The 15,726-nt window shown below is 38.9% G+C and overlaps 1 protein-coding gene across 4 annotated transcripts in view; it reads right to left on the reverse strand.

Annotated features, from left to right (window-relative positions):
* Positions 1 to 1,313: 1,313 nt before the first annotated feature.
* Positions 1,314 to 15,726, reverse strand: part of CDase (neutral ceramidase) — a 166,036-nt gene continuing 151,623 nt past the window's right edge. For all 4 annotated transcript variants that reach the window (XM_081989121.1, XM_081989122.1, XM_081989119.1 and 1 more), the window contains exons 11-14: positions 8,015 to 8,110; positions 6,036 to 6,206; positions 2,585 to 2,700; positions 1,314 to 1,558 (exon numbers count right to left, since the gene is read on the reverse strand). In XM_081989121.1, coding sequence (XP_081845247.1) covers positions 1,375 to 1,558; positions 2,585 to 2,700; positions 6,036 to 6,206; positions 8,015 to 8,110 — 567 coding nt within the window. In that variant the 3' untranslated portion in view covers positions 1,314 to 1,374. The remainder of the gene's footprint in view (positions 1,559 to 2,584; positions 2,701 to 6,035; positions 6,207 to 8,014; positions 8,111 to 15,726) is intronic.

Here is a 15,726-nt window from a genome sequence, read left to right on the forward strand (position 1 = left end):
TATATAGACTTTTGTAAGTTCATAGATAGTCAATGACCCGGCTTTTCTATTGACGTATAAAAGTTGATTGGTTAGTAGTACGGTCTGGCCGCTAGAGGTCGTCAAAGTTTCACTACCAACTTTTCTCAAAATTTCAATGCACCCAGTCATTCAATCTCAAATAACTCTGATGACTGATTATCATATGTAATGAACTTTCCATTCGAATGCAAAAGTTGATTGGCTAATTATACGGTTTAACCGATAGAAGACGTCAAAATTAACATTTTTGAAAGTTTCTAATGCACTGTTTTATTAAAGCCTAAATAACTCACTTAATTTCGACACTTTCTACACACTTTTATACGACTATCGATAGCCAATGAAAGAGGCTTTCGATTGAAGGATAAAAATTGTGTGGTTAATGATACCGTTTGGCCGCCAGGGGGCGTCAAAATCATTCACATATTCAACAACTGAAGGAAAGAAAGGGCAGAAACAAAGTGATGCAGAAAGATGTAACTAAAGTAAGATAAAAACAATATGCAATTTTTAGTGTTTATCCTAAAAAGGAGGTTTATGTTATTCGTTAAAACACTTAGTAAACACAATATGCAATAATGCAGAATTCCTCATCTATTTCTACCGTATTAATACAAAACTCAATAATTTTGCGTATAAATTAGGAAATACTTACTTACCTTAATCTGACTATTATTCTAGTAAAACAATTTCTCATAAAAGCAAATTAACCACAGGGAATTAATTTGTTTTATCTGTTTGACCTTTCCATTTCAAGTTATTCCAATATTGCAGTTATAGTTTGCTAACTTCTAGTTAATGTGGAATGTGATACCAAAGTATAGATTCGATTTTCGTAAATAACCCCATACTTCAACAGAGCTGCCCTAATAGTTGGATTACTTACTAATTGAAAAAAGTAATTCAAACCCAAAGTTCAAATTTAAATTTTCTTCAAAATTCAGTAAAAGTCTAAAAATGTTAGCTAGTTTAATTCTCTTTCAATATCCTAGAGAGACATTTTGCTCTTAAAAGCATCATAAGAGAGATATTTGCTTAGGAATGTTTAGTGAGCGCGGAACTTTATCCCCCCCGTAACTCGCCCACAGGCCAAAATTCGGGAAAATGTTAAGGAACAAAAGTTGTAGAGAATTAAATTTTCTACAAAAACCTATGAAGGGTATTTTGCTCTCAAGAGCGTCAGAAGGAAGTTATTTTCCTAAAAGTAAGACAAGATTTGTGAATCCCTCAACAAAATCAACTTTCTGTATTTTAGTTTGATTGACTGTTGAGGAACAAATAAAATTCATATAAGAAGTTTGGCAAGATTTATTATTTAAATAATATTTTTAAGTATGTACAAATCTTCAAAATTTAGTTGGCACTAACAGTAAAAGTGTCTGTAGTACCAGAATAAGGATAAATTCCCCCTAAAATGTATTTATAATTGCCAAAATGCTGAATTCTGTAAATTCCTGGCTTTGTATTTTCGGGGACTGTCCACTGAATTTCGACTTCACTACTTCCTTTCAAAAATCCAGTTCTTTTCCACTTGAATCTAAAAAAAAATTAGTATACAATTAACAATTTGTAATAATTGCCCGTTAATATTTTTAAATTGACAGGATTTTTTAGACTAAACAAAAAATTTTAGTCACGTGACGTATATTTTACTTTTTCAGCTTTTGTCACTGTCTAAATAAGATTTAGCGAATTTTCACACATGAATCTATATTTTTTATGATCACGTGACTGTCTGCTCAAAAATTGGATTTTTGAACAAAAGCAACAATAACAGGATTTTTGAACATTTTCGTAATTTAAACTAATTTTTTATGGTCACGTGACTGGTTTTGACTCGTGTCATTTAATCAGTACAGTGTTGCCAGGTCAAAAATTGCATTCCCAAAGTCACGTGACGTGTATTTTACCATTAAAATTTTTATCACTGTCTAAATATTTTTTAACAAATTTCCACAGCTGAAATTACCTTTGTTTTGACTAATATTCAAAATATCAAAATAACCTAAAAGTGGCATTGGTGTTCCTGTTTTTTGTTGTATTTTTGTTATTTTGTCAGTTTTGTTAAATATAAAACTAGAGTATAGTCCTCGTCATTAATTCGACCGTTCACACGCACGTCATTGACGTTTAAAGCGCTGAGTTGTCATTGAAATACGAATTTTTCATAAACTTTGTATTTTTATTTATGTACCCAGACTAAGACAATAATTAGGTATTAACTACTCCAATAAATAACGACTACAAACTGCAATACACTTGAATAATATGGGATATATCGCATGATTTTAAAAGCAGTTTTCGATCATAACCAAACCAGCAAACTGTGCAATCTGGCAACAACTAGTTAACAATTGAGATTAAATAGGTCACGTTTGTATACTGCGTCCGTTCAATAACTGCGTGTGCGAAAGAGAGCGCAATATAGCACCCAACTAATCGCTTAGCAAAACGAATGTCAAAAACGTCAAACATACTGATGACGTACAACGGTCGAATTACTACCGACGACTATACTTAAATTTTAAAACAAGGATATAACAAACGAGTAAAATGTTCTTACTTTGTTTCAAAGTTTGCATCTGTTGCAATCACTGTCCAATTGCCATCATCGTTCTGTTTTTCGACTGTCAGAAAAGTGTTTTCTGTCATCAGGTTGTTTCGAGGATGACCGGCTATCTGAAAAATAATTTGTAACACTTTAAACTTTGGTCAATTTTGTCCAAGAAGGCGTTATTTTTCATAATGCCCTCAGGTGAGGGCAATATTTTTTATAATGCCCTCTGACCATTTTCTAAATACATATCCACAGAATGAAAGTCGGACATTAAACATTGAAGACACCACAGGCATTAAAGGAAATAATGCCCACGGTCCAAGTACCCTATCGACCTCATGCATTAGTGCCCTTATAATGCCTTTGGTATCTTAATTACTATCAAAGATAGACATTTAAGACATTAATGTCAAATTCTTTTTAATTTTAAAAGTACCAACTCTTATTTTAAAGATAATGTTTTTAATTCTGTCGTCTTCTTGTAAAATAAGGTGAATACGAGTTGTTTCGTTGTTCGGTACCTACTTGTTAGTCTTGACGTGTTTGCTCATTACAGAGCCCTGAGGATGGTAATAAATTATTATTGTTAATAATATATTAAAAGCCGTCTTTTCTTCGCCCTTTTTAGTTTCGGGAGTAAGAATGTCACAGGGAGCCAGGTCTGGGGAATACGGTGGCTGCGGCATCATTATTTTGCTGCTTTTAGCAAAAAATCGCGTAGATACAAGCAATAATGTGTGAGCAGGGGTGTTATCATGATGCAGAAGCCAATTTTTGTTCTTCCACAATTCCAGGCGCTTCTGGCGGATTGCCTCGCGCATAACTTGTAGGCAATAGTGTTTATTACCTGTGGGAAGAACTCAAGAGGCACCACGTCTCTGCAATCGAAGAAAACTGTAAGCAAAACCTTCATATTTGATCGAACTTGTGGACTAGGTGATCCAGCATGCCTCCCCTGGGACAATTGAGCCTTAGTTTTGACGTCCCATGTTTTAACTCTTTTGAGTAAATCTGGGTCGTCGTTGACGTCATTCAATAGCTCTTGAGCGATGCTCATGCGACGGTTCTTTTGGTCAAAATTGAGCACCTTCGGAACAATCTTTGCTGACACACGTTTCATGTCCAAAACACCTGTTAAATTTGCTTAGCACGATCGGTAATTCGACGATTTCCTAAAGCCCTGGTTTATCTGACCAGATTGGCACGAAATATTTCGGTGAAATAGCACAAAAAAGTTAGTATCATATTTGACAGGTGACAGCGAACGGAAGTATGGATAAAATGATACAAACCATTCAAGACGAAACTTCTGAACGACTCCTTCATGCACATTAGGCATGAGGGATATGGAATTCAGTTCAAGAGCCACATGCTGCAAGAGATATCCCTGTTTTCGACTAAAGACACAGGTAGGTCGATAAACTACCCCAAGCCGAGGTGTTAGTAACCGTGCCGAGGGCTGGATGACTGAGTAATTTGCCTTTCCACGGTATGCGGCTCTGCCTTGGTCGACAAACCTTTCCCTGGGTTCTCGTGGGATTTTCAAGGAGGAGGAAACCGGGAAACCGGAATCAGCAAGGAAATAGCGGACAATCGCACCCCTGCTTGTGCTGAGAGGGCGGGTATATCCGCTCTTCTGGGAAATTAAAATTCTCGTACGGAGAGGGTCGAGGAGGTAAATGAGCTTCGACCATCTCCTGGCAGAAATCAGTCGCATTCTGGCAGCGAGGCGGCATCTGTTTTTGGTAGGTTATCTCTCAAGAAGCACAGGTTGTCAAAAGGCGGAAAATAGCAGCTTCACAGGCTTCTGGAGGAGGGTAAACCTTATCCAGAGGCCTTGAAGACAGTCTTGGAGTGGTTGGCAAATCGGAAGCGGAGTGAGGAGGGCTCATCCTCCCTCACCGCGTCGACCGCCGATCGGGCTCGTGCTGCGGTCTGGTGAGAGAAAATCGACAGGCATTTGAGGGGCAGTGCCTGACCAGTACGCTTATCAATCGAGTAAATCAACAGAACTAGCCTTAAACAACCTCATGGGAAAAATTGAGCAATCCCTCGCAGGAAAAGGAATAGCACTAGGGATTTTTCTGGATATCGAAGGTGCCTTCAATAATGCACTCCCCATGTCGCTTACGGCAGCGGCCAACATATGTGGTTGGATCGAGGCTCTGCTCACACAAAGAATCGGTGAGGTGGTCAAGTACTGACCCGCAAAAGGTTGACCGCAGGAAGGCGTTTTGTCTCCCTTGCTATAGTGCCTCCTGGTGGACGACCTATTGACCACACTCTCACTGTGGAACGTCGACGTTCAAGCTTATGCTGACGATCTGGCCATCCTCATTGGAAGATGGCCAGATCGTCAGCATTTAACCGAATCAGCACTTGGAAAGTCTAGTCAGTAAAGCAAAGGTTTCTCTATGGAGATGCAGAAGCATCTGTGGAAAATCTTGGAATATTGGCCCCCCGCAGATGCTGTGGCTTTACACTAGTATTTTCAGACCGATGTTGACCTACGGTGCGTTAGTCTGGTACAACAAAAGTGTCCAGAGTACCGCAGCTTATAAACTGTCTTCAATACAAAGGCAAGCCTGCTTAAGTATCACGAGGGCGATCAAAATGACGCCAACAACCGCGCTTGAGTGCCTCCTCAGTCTGCCTCCTCTTCACCTCCTCCTGAAGAGAAAGGCGAGGTTGGCTACCTACCGGCTATACCACTCAATCCGTGCCCTGACGGCATACATGGAGCATCGAGGAGCACTTGTGGAAACTCTAAACCGTGGGTCTCTGACGATGATATCTGACTTCCATCCAGATACGGCAGCTTGAACGCTAGGCTACAGGAACCTCGTGCCATCGAGAGCGTACTGGGCTGAGCGTGCTGACCACCTCATCGAAGCGGACATCCGCTGGTTTACGGAGGGCTCAAAATCCACGTCAGGGTTAGGAGCCGCGGCTTTCAATAACAGGCGAACATCTGCTTAAAAAGAGGATTTGGCAACACCCCAACGGTCATTCAGGCGGAATTGTGCGGCATTGAAATCTGCTCTAGGAAGATGGCCAGCGACCTTCTGATCTCATCCAGGCGGAAATCGATAAAAATCTTCACGGACAGCGAGGCGGCCGTACGGACCCTTTCGTTGTGTCGGTACCTATCAAAGACCAACAGTCTTGGCAAAACCATCACCACCTCATTCTGGATTATGAGTGAGCTATGATCGAAGAGATCATTATGTGTGAGCCACAATATACCAACGGTCGCAGTGGAGGGCGGCAATCGGAGTGGACCGATGCCGATCTGGTCAGACAAAGAAATTTCTCTTATCTTTTGATCACACCTCGTACAGCGTCACTACTAGGGTATCAGTGAGATACCTCATGGTGGGTTAACGTTTAAAACGATATAATTTGAATCGTGCTTAGTATTCGGAAACACCCCATACTTAAGATACGTAATACTTACAAATGTGGCGGAAACTGTATCGCCAATTACTACAGCTTTGTTAGGTTGTTGCGACACATCGCCGAAGTTCCAGAACCAACCAGATGAATCAAAAACGACTGGTGTATTCAATGACAGAAGATTGAGTTTGGAAAGATCAGGTGGAGTCGGTCCGGCGTCCAATTTTTCATCCTGAAAATCGCATTTAAAAATTATAAAAAGACGCGCTTTATGTGACAGCTGTCAAACCACTGCCTTGAATAGAACAATACCTCACTCCTGTCATATCTTCAACCATAAACCTCTAGAGAGCACTTCTGTGGCGCAAAAAAGTGGTTACAAAATATTAATAAAAATTACAATTTATATTCACTCCATGAGCGGGGTTTTATTAAATGCAGTATATGTGACAGCTGTCAAACCACATTCTGAATAGACGATCTTGACACAACTGTCAGAAATTCCTTTATAAACGTTTCAATTAGCTCAATTTAATTTTTGTCCAAATAGTAGTAAAATATCACTAACAGCAGCACTTTATAGCTCTATGAGACGGGTTTCGACGGATGCGCTTTATGTGACAGCTGTCAAATTAGATTCAAAATCGACATCGACTGCACAACTGTCAAGTTTTAACCATAGACTTCTAAATTGTATTTCTGTGACGCAAACTAGTCTTAATAGGAGAATTTTTAAAAAATCGTGCAAAAAAGTTTCTTTTTTGAATGACTTGCACTTTATATCTCCACTGGTTTGAAGTTTGACATTTACTGCCTGAAAAGTGAAAATGACAATTAATTAAAAAGAAAGTTTAGATGGTGTTTACTATTTGTTTCAATTTGAGGTTAGAATTTATAACAGTTACACAACCTTAAGACTCGCGAGAATTCGGATATAGACGTAAAGCTGCTAAATATTGACTTTGTGACAGTAAAAACCCACATCAAACAATCCTGCGACAATGGCAAAGCTTCTTGTATAAATTATGACAATTTTAACACGGAAAAACGGTTTGTAACATAGGGATAAGAAGAACGCAGTTAACTGCAAAAACCTGCTAGGGAGCACTGGAAACCGCCATTATTTTAAAATTTGTCCTACAATTACACACTTCTCTTTATTGCCCAATAGTTTCATCATTTAGAGTTACAGGAAAAACATATATGTGTAAAGATAGAATAAACTGTAAGCTTTCTAGAAATGTAACTACATTTAGGGTTAAGGCGCTAGAAGGCGCTAAAATAGCCGTTATTTTGAAATTTGTCCTACAATTACATACCTCTTTAATGCCCAATAAATTCATTACCTCAAGAGTTACAGGAAAAACGTATATGAGTATAGACTATACAGCTTTCGGGCAGTGTAACTACTTTTTAGTTAAGCCGCTAGGGGGCGCTGAAAACGTCCGTTATTTTGAATTTTATTCGACAATTGCACACTTCTCCTTATCGGTCAAGAACTCAATAACTAGGAAACACTTATATGAGTGTAAAGTTGAGTGAACTGTAAGCTTTCTGGCAGTAAAACTACTTTTTTCTACAAACATTCAATAATGATGCATTTTTCGCTTCCAAATCTCAACGAAAAGTTACCCTTTACTGATGAGTTTACTTTATCGCGCGTTGCCAAGGGTAGCGAGCGATAAAAATTTTTTCGCTTGCTGTTCAGAGCAACGGCCACAATGCATGCCATTATTCTAAATGTCAGTGTCACCAGTTTGATGTCAGTATTCAATTGTGTATAGTTTTGATCCTGTTTTTGAGTACCTACAAAGTAAGTTTAGTTGTATTAGATATTTAGCGATGTTTGTAGAAAAAATATTGTATGTATTACGCGCACAATGGGACTTTTATCCTCTCGACTTTTTTCGCTTAATACATTAATAACTATTACAGTTAAGCCGCTAGGAGCCGCTAAAAACGGCCGTTATGTTAAAATGTTTCTTTGATAATTACATAGTAAAGTTACTTTTATCTGGGACATTCTTTGTACATTATTACCTTAACTAAAGCTTCAGCGAGTTTACTGTAAACTTCCTGGTAAATCTGGAGTGTGTGGGGTCCAAACACAGTGGCGGCCGCTTCATAACGTTGCATCTGAAACAAAAACATTTTTTTAATTGAATTAAAATTTTAAATTGCATTTACTATCTAATTAAGCTCTTTGAGTCGACAAGGAATTTTTAATTTAGCTGTCCTAGAAATCTAATTTCCCTTTGGTGAAAACTGTTTCGCACTGTCCTTGTCCTGATTTTCCCGATCTAATTGCAGAAACATTTCTGATAATTAATTTTAATTTAGGCATTCTTAAGGTTTCCTCCCAAGGGAAAAGTATGCGACATTGTTTTGCTTTTACGAGGTAGTTTGCATGCTTGATAAGAATAAATTCTTGGAACGAATGCTGGGACATTTAGATTGTGTCAAATTGGAAGTAAATTGTAGTTGGTAGAGGATATAATAACATAGTGGAGAGGTGCAGCAGTGTATGTACTAAATACACTGCTACAGAATCAAACTTATTTGAAATTACTACTACTTTTACCTTTTATCTCTACCTATACCACCTATACCACTGTGGGGACTACCAACAAAATTCCTTGTTTTGGACACAAGCCGCATAATTGAAAAATTGTATATTAAAATTACCTGGCTGGGGTGTTTTACATAAGGAAAACTCTAAAAGGTCCTGTCTACACAATTCAAGTTATATAAGTCGATAAGCAGCAGTCGAGGGCAATGCGGATGGTAGATGAATGGTGCCGTTTGGCAGGACTGAGTATCAATCCAAAGAAGGCCCAGCTTATGCTATTCAGCAAGAAGCGGAAACTTGACACAAAACCCATGATTTTTCTGTCAGGGACGAATCTCGAATACCACCTCACGGTGAAATATCTAGGTATACAGATACCAAACTATCATGGCGCGATCATCTTGCTTCCAGAGGCAATATGAAATATACTATGGGCCTGTAAGAGGGCTGTTGGTGGCACCTAGGGTCTAAATCCCAGGGTGCTTTACTGGCTCTACTGCACCGCAGTCAGGCCCATAATTACCTACGGGGCCATAGTGTGGTGGCCCTGTGAAGAGCAAAGTTCAGCAACCGCTCAACTGGACAAAGTCCAAAGAGCGGCGTGCCTGGCGGTGGCAGGGGCAATGAGGACCACTCCTTCTAGGGCCCTGGAGGTAATGTTAAACCTCATGCCCCTCGAACTGTGCGTGAGAATAGAGGCCACGCGCGCAGCTTACAGGCTAAATGTGGGCGGCCAACTACAAGCCTGCTCATTTGGGCACGGTAGGATATGGGGCTGGGCCACAGACCAGTGTCCGCTCCTACTGATGCCAGGCGATCATCAGATCTCCAAGCTCGTGCCCTCAGATCTCTTCAAAGTCATAGTTCCTGATAGAGAAGAGTGGAGGGCCGATTACGGACCGGAATTCCTCCGGAATAGCGACGTCTGGTACACAGATGAATCGTTGGTAGCAGGACGCGCGGGAGCCGGCATTTTAAGCTCCAGACGCTTGTCACAGAGTATTGCTCTCGGTAGTTACTTAGTAGTTATTGCTCACTACAGTCTTTCAGGCTGAAGTATATGCCATCCTTGTCTGCGGGCGGGTTCTCCTATCCGACCCGATGTGAAAAAAAAATGGTTAGAAAGCCCAAACATTTCTATGGGCACTGCAAGAACGCTAGACGGGAGACAAGCTCCTCGGGCAATCTGTAAATGGATAGAATCCAGTCGACAAAACAGGACGATAATACCAGCCTTAGCGGTAGTGAGGGGGGAATCCTACAAGTGTGAGTCCTATCGCCTCTACTATGGGACATACCGGTAGACGATCTGCTAAGAAAGCTGATGGCGAAGGGCTTCTATAGCCTAGGATACGCAGACGCTCGAACGATTGTCCTGCGAGGCAAATTTGCCAGTACTTTCAGAGAGAAACCAAATACCACTCGAAATAGTGGAGAACTGATACAAAGACAAAAAGCTACCAGTTAACCCAAACAAGACAGTGATCCTTCTATTTACTAGAAAACGGATCCACACAGGGCAAATGGACAAGAAATAATCTTCTTCCAAGGAAGTACAGTATCTCGGAGTCATTTTTGACTTTTGATAGTAGTAAGTGACAGTCCACTTTTTAAAAAGGAAGAACTGAAGTTTTTAGTATTATTGTTTCGTAGCTTGAAAACTGAGAGTCTTACAATTGCTTATAAACGTTGTGTTTTTAGCTATATTTGCTATGATGATCGTATTCGTAATCTAATAGTTTAAAGGTTAGGTTAGGTTAGGTTAGGGGGGGTTGCAGTGCTTGACTTGACATAACTGCCGTTTGACATGTTTGTTTTGTACAGGGTGTTTCAAATTCAAATTTTGATTTTACGGGGTATCACCTAAACTAGCAAAGATAGAGCAATGCGGTTTGCAAGCCTGTGCTCGATTTTTGTGAAAATACAGTGGAGCAGCATACTTTCCACAGCTGCCTCCGTTTCTAAGCTACAGGGTGATTTTCAAAACATAATAATTTGGAAACCCACTCGTATTTTCCTTATCATTAGCGACGCAGAAAAGCTAGGAAATATTGTCAGGAATGGAAAATCCATTAATTTAAAAGATTATTATTTAAAAGTATAAATTTATTAAATTAACGTAGATATTCGGAGAGGGCAAAATAATAAAATGCGCGAGGCAAGGTTACAGTCAGAATGCACATAGTGACAAATCACCGCTACTGCTATGCAGAAAGAGGAAGCGGGCTACGTAAGCAAATAAATCGGGTAAGCTTGACATGCGTTGGTAAGGGAGACGGCCGGTGACTCCGCCTCATAACACCATGATGTAGTCGTCCCGAATTCTGCAACCCGCACCGGATTCGTAAATTAATTAAACAGTAAACCATTTCCTAAATTATAATAAGTCGCGAGTGCCAAACCCTCTAGAAAGTTGTCCTCATCATTGTTTAACAAATGTAAGTATGGATTTATTGTATGTAATATTTTGTGCATGTAAAAGGTACTGTTTGAAGTGTTACTTTGGGAATTATGTTGACGATTTGAACCGAGTTACGCTTGGTTGAAATTGTGTGAGGTCATTTTAAGCATTTCTTGTTCCTATAAAAATTTACAAACTGAAAAAAAAAACAACTTCTTCACAACAAATTTCATTCAACACTTTTAGTAGAAAAATGGTGAATTGTAGGTAAATATGTCTTTCTAGACCTGTTTTCCGGCTTCGCCCCGACTTGCAGTACATTAGCAACCAGATGTAAAAACGATATTTGTAACTTTAAGGATCGCCCTGATCCCTTATTATCTTGAGTATGTAGTTTAGTCGATTTACTTTCTAAGTTGCTTAAATTTTTTCTCTAGACTGAGTTTTAGCCACCTAATTAGTAATGTTTTTCTCAATCGGATTAACGATATTAAACCTTAGTGTGTGACCACATAATAACTTTTTTTTGGGACGCCCTGTGTAAAATATTGAGCTTTTCTGTAAACCTAAACTTTTTAAATAAGCCATAAGGGTTTGTTGAAGTTAGCAGACAAATTAGCCAGCAACACTAAACTTTTTCCACGTTGTTCCTTCATTAATTGTAGCTGAGTTTTAAAATTTGTTGTGATTATAAATAACATAAATTTGGAATTTTTACGAAACTATTTTTAATGGGACTGTCTCATTTGTCTCTGGTCTAATTTAAAGTGGACTCGTTGATAATTGGAAATCCTAATAACATTTTTTGATGAAAACTGTATTACACAGCCAGCGTTCTCTATAATAATTTTAAAATGGCAGGATCAAGTGCTTTTAATACTGATATTGAGCTTTGGTTCAGTGTAATTTAGTTCAAAAAATCCAAATGTTGCAGTGCAATAAAGTTTTAAATATTCTTGGGAACAACAACTGCGCAAAAACGTTAATTTGTCGAACATGTTAAAAGGGCAAGTCTGCCTGTAAATTTAGTAATAAACCATCCAAATATCTTACTAGAATAGGTCGTCATCTTTCAAAATAAACACTTTTATGGACAACTTTATTAAGGACGTATGGACGGTCAAACATATTAAGTTAAACGTTTAATGTGCCGAAGAAAGGTATAATGGCCAAGATATAAGCAAGTACCCTCAACGATGAATGGAGTTTTGTTAGTGGAGTATAATTTGGTAAAAGTACTTTAGAATTATTGTTATTTCTGTACTAAAGGATATGTCCTAAACTATAAGGTCAAATTACGGTTATTAAGATGGTTACTATTACATACAGGGTGATAGAAGAAGAAGCTCAGAAGGTATAGTTGAGAGAGCTTTAGTTAAATGGAGGCAAAGTTGCGCATTTTACTGCTAAATAATTTGGTAAAAAAATTAGAAAATTTTCATTAGTTTTCAGTTGCGACGTTCCGGTTTTTAGATACCATCATCAACTTCAATTTTTCAAATACGAACCTGAACTTTTTATTTCGTTTTTTAGTAGCTACAGACCTACCACAGCGAAAGATAGATTACGAAAGACTTAAAGATTAAAAACAAACTCATCTTAATGAGAAAATACTGACAACCATAGATCCACAGACGGTAGAGGAAGCTAACATGGGTGACGTATAAGAAGAAATGGAGGCTGTCATGACCAATGTTGCGGAGGCAAAATTGGGACTTAAACGAAAAGCACACAAACATGATTGGATGACTGGCGTTGTCTGAGGAACAAAGGGAATAAACCAAAAAGACATCCGCTGCATTCAAAGTCTATACTGGAACCAAATGGCTGAAGTCAGAGGTGGTAACGATCTCACAGAAGCAAGACCAATTTGGAGAGGAGTCAGACAAGGGTGTGTTCTCTCCCAACTTCTCTTCAATTTATATTCTGAAGTCATCTTTCAGCAAGCCCTAGAAGAACGCAACGTGGGCGTTAAGGTGAATGGTGTATGGGTCAACAATACTCGTTATGCCGACGACACAGTTCTAATTGCAGATATATGCAGTAAGAACATGGGCCTCAGTATCAACACCAAGAAGACTAAATTCATGATAATTACTCGAAAGCCACAAGAATTTCAAAACTCAAGCCAAATATATGAGAATCAACCAATAGAGCCAGTAAATAAATTTAAATATCCAGGAACTGTGTGAAAACTGGGAATCAGACACAGAAATCAGATGCCGAATTGAAAATGCCCGCAGTGCGTTCATAAAATTCAAAAAAAGTGCTCACCAGTACTGATTTCGATCTTGGCTTGAGAATTATTAGATTTGTCAAATGCTATGTCTGGACAGGGTTGCTTTATGGCATGGACGGATGAACACTGAAGGTGAGCACTATCAACAAGCATGTACTGAGGATTCCATGGAGTGCAAGAAGAACCAACGATGAGGTTTTGAGAAAAATCAATAAAGACCGCGAACTGTTACACACATTAAACGTTGAAAAACAGCATACCTGGGTCACGTAAAACGCAACGAGAGGTACCAATTCCTGCAATTGATAATTGAGGGGAAGATTGAGGGAAAGAGAGGAATGGGCAGGATAAAGATGTCATGGCTTCGCAACGTTAGGCAGGGAACAGAACTGAGGACAATGCAAGAACTGAAGCATACCATGCGTAATAAGGAAGAGTGGACAAATGTGATAGAAAAATCCATTAATGGACACGCAGCAGAAGAAGAAGAGAAAAAATAAAATAGAAATTTGACTTTTTCGGTTTTCGATCGTTTTGATTTTTTTTTACCAAATTATTTAGCATAAAATGCGCAACTTTGCCTCCATTTAACTAAATGCCTATCAAATATAGTTTTTGAGATAACAATGCTAATGCATTGAATTTGTAACACCCTGTATAAATGAATATACTGTATCTAGCAGAATACTAAAGATGGAAAAAACTAATTAAACAATTGAAAAAATTCAACATAAACACACCCACAAAATTGAAACACTTATTGAGAATACCTGGGCGGGGTGTTTTTTATAAGAAAAACTCTAAAAGGATTAGTCTATACATTTCACGTAAATGACCTGCGGGTTTGCCGTCCTAAGATGACAATGTCGATTCAAAACATTATTTTCCGACATTTTGCAGCCGCCATCAAACTTGACTCTTGTTACGCCACCTGCTAAAAGTTTTCGCATTTCAGAAGGTAAAAATCGTTTCTCCTATTGAACAGGTTTTTTTGACAACCCTTTAACGTCGTAGCAAGAAATGTCTTAAAAGAAATTGAATGCCCCATCAATCTACTTTGATTTGGCGCAAAGCGAAAATCTATAAATTGTATAGGAACGGTTTAAATCAAATGGTCCGTTGCAGTACGGAATGAACACACTCGTCCCGCTCCTTGTCAGGATATGCCGGGCTATGAGTTACGTTCCCTCTCTTTGGAGAAAAGTCAAGGCAAATCAAAAGAGGCGGCCTTTTACCATCTTTTTCGCAATATTGCAGGTGCTCTTTTCTACAAACAGGAGGCTCTGGGAGCATTTCTCGATATTTGACAATACATTGGCGGAACGTGGCTTGAAGCCTTTACTCAACGGCGATTGGCACCATCTTTCTCCTCTGCCTGGTGATGGACAGCCTTCTGTGGAAACTGAACGACGCGGGCCTGTCGGCCTGTATACGCAGGCCTAAGCCGACGATCTGGTCATCCTGTGCAGAGGCGCCAGGAACAGTCTGCAGGCAAGGACAATGCGGATGGTTGATAAATGGTGTTGTTCGGTAGGATTGAGAATAAATCCAAACGGAACTTTGATACAAAAAATGGTGTTAGTCCTAACAAGACAGTAGGACAGACCTAGGAATACACTTAGATACCAAACTATCATGGTCCGATCACCTTGAAGAGCAAGGTCATAAACGTACTATGACATGTTGTCACCTTGAAATTGTAAACCCCTTTTGGCTCAAAAAGTTAAACGAGACGTGCGTTTATTATTTTAATAAACGCCTGTACCGAGATCTTGTTTGAGAGGTAGAAAAATATAATTTAATAACTAAATAGCAGTTAAAACTAAATGACAAATTGGTTGGTTTATCAACTTAGTGAATCGGAATAAAATCATATAAACCTAATTCCCCAAGTAACACTTTGAACAATACCGAATGCACACCGAATACATGCACAAAGTACTAAAAAATAATAAATTGTACTTACATTTGTTAGACGATGAGGGCAGCTTTCTGGAGGGTTTGGCACTCGCAATTATTATAATTTAGAAATATTTTTTTATTTCATTAATTTACGAACCCGGTGCGGGTTGTAAAATTCGGAACGACTACATAGTGTGGCACAAGACGGAGTCTTCTGACCGTCTCCTTTTCTAACGAACGTCGAGCCTTATTTATATTAAATTGTTTCAGTGACGAAACATATTGTTCGTCGCTTGTTTTTTATATTCCTACATAGCAGCAGTGATGATCTGTTACCGGCTAAAAATAGGTATAATGGACTACTTGCATTCTTATTGCAACCTTCCTAGGAATTCATGAAGACCCGATTTGCAGAGGCTGTTTGGAGGATGAAATGGTCCTTTTGAAGCCTCTGCGTACGCCCCAGTGTTTAAGCCCCCTGCAGCTCCAAACAAAATGTAGGGAACCAAACAAAAAGTTACTAGAAATGTATTGTTGTCAGACTGTTACCAGCTTTAGGTAAGACTTTATTATTGTACTAGACGATGATATGACTGCACATACACATATTCTGCATCTGATAAGCCTATTTTTTACGGTTA

Source organism: Ips typographus, linkage group LG11 (genome assembly GCF_016097725.1).
Source record: "Ips typographus isolate SLU linkage group LG11, UJ_Ityp_2.0, whole genome shotgun sequence".
Classification (NCBI taxonomy): Eukaryota; Metazoa; Arthropoda; class Insecta; order Coleoptera; family Curculionidae; genus Ips; species Ips typographus.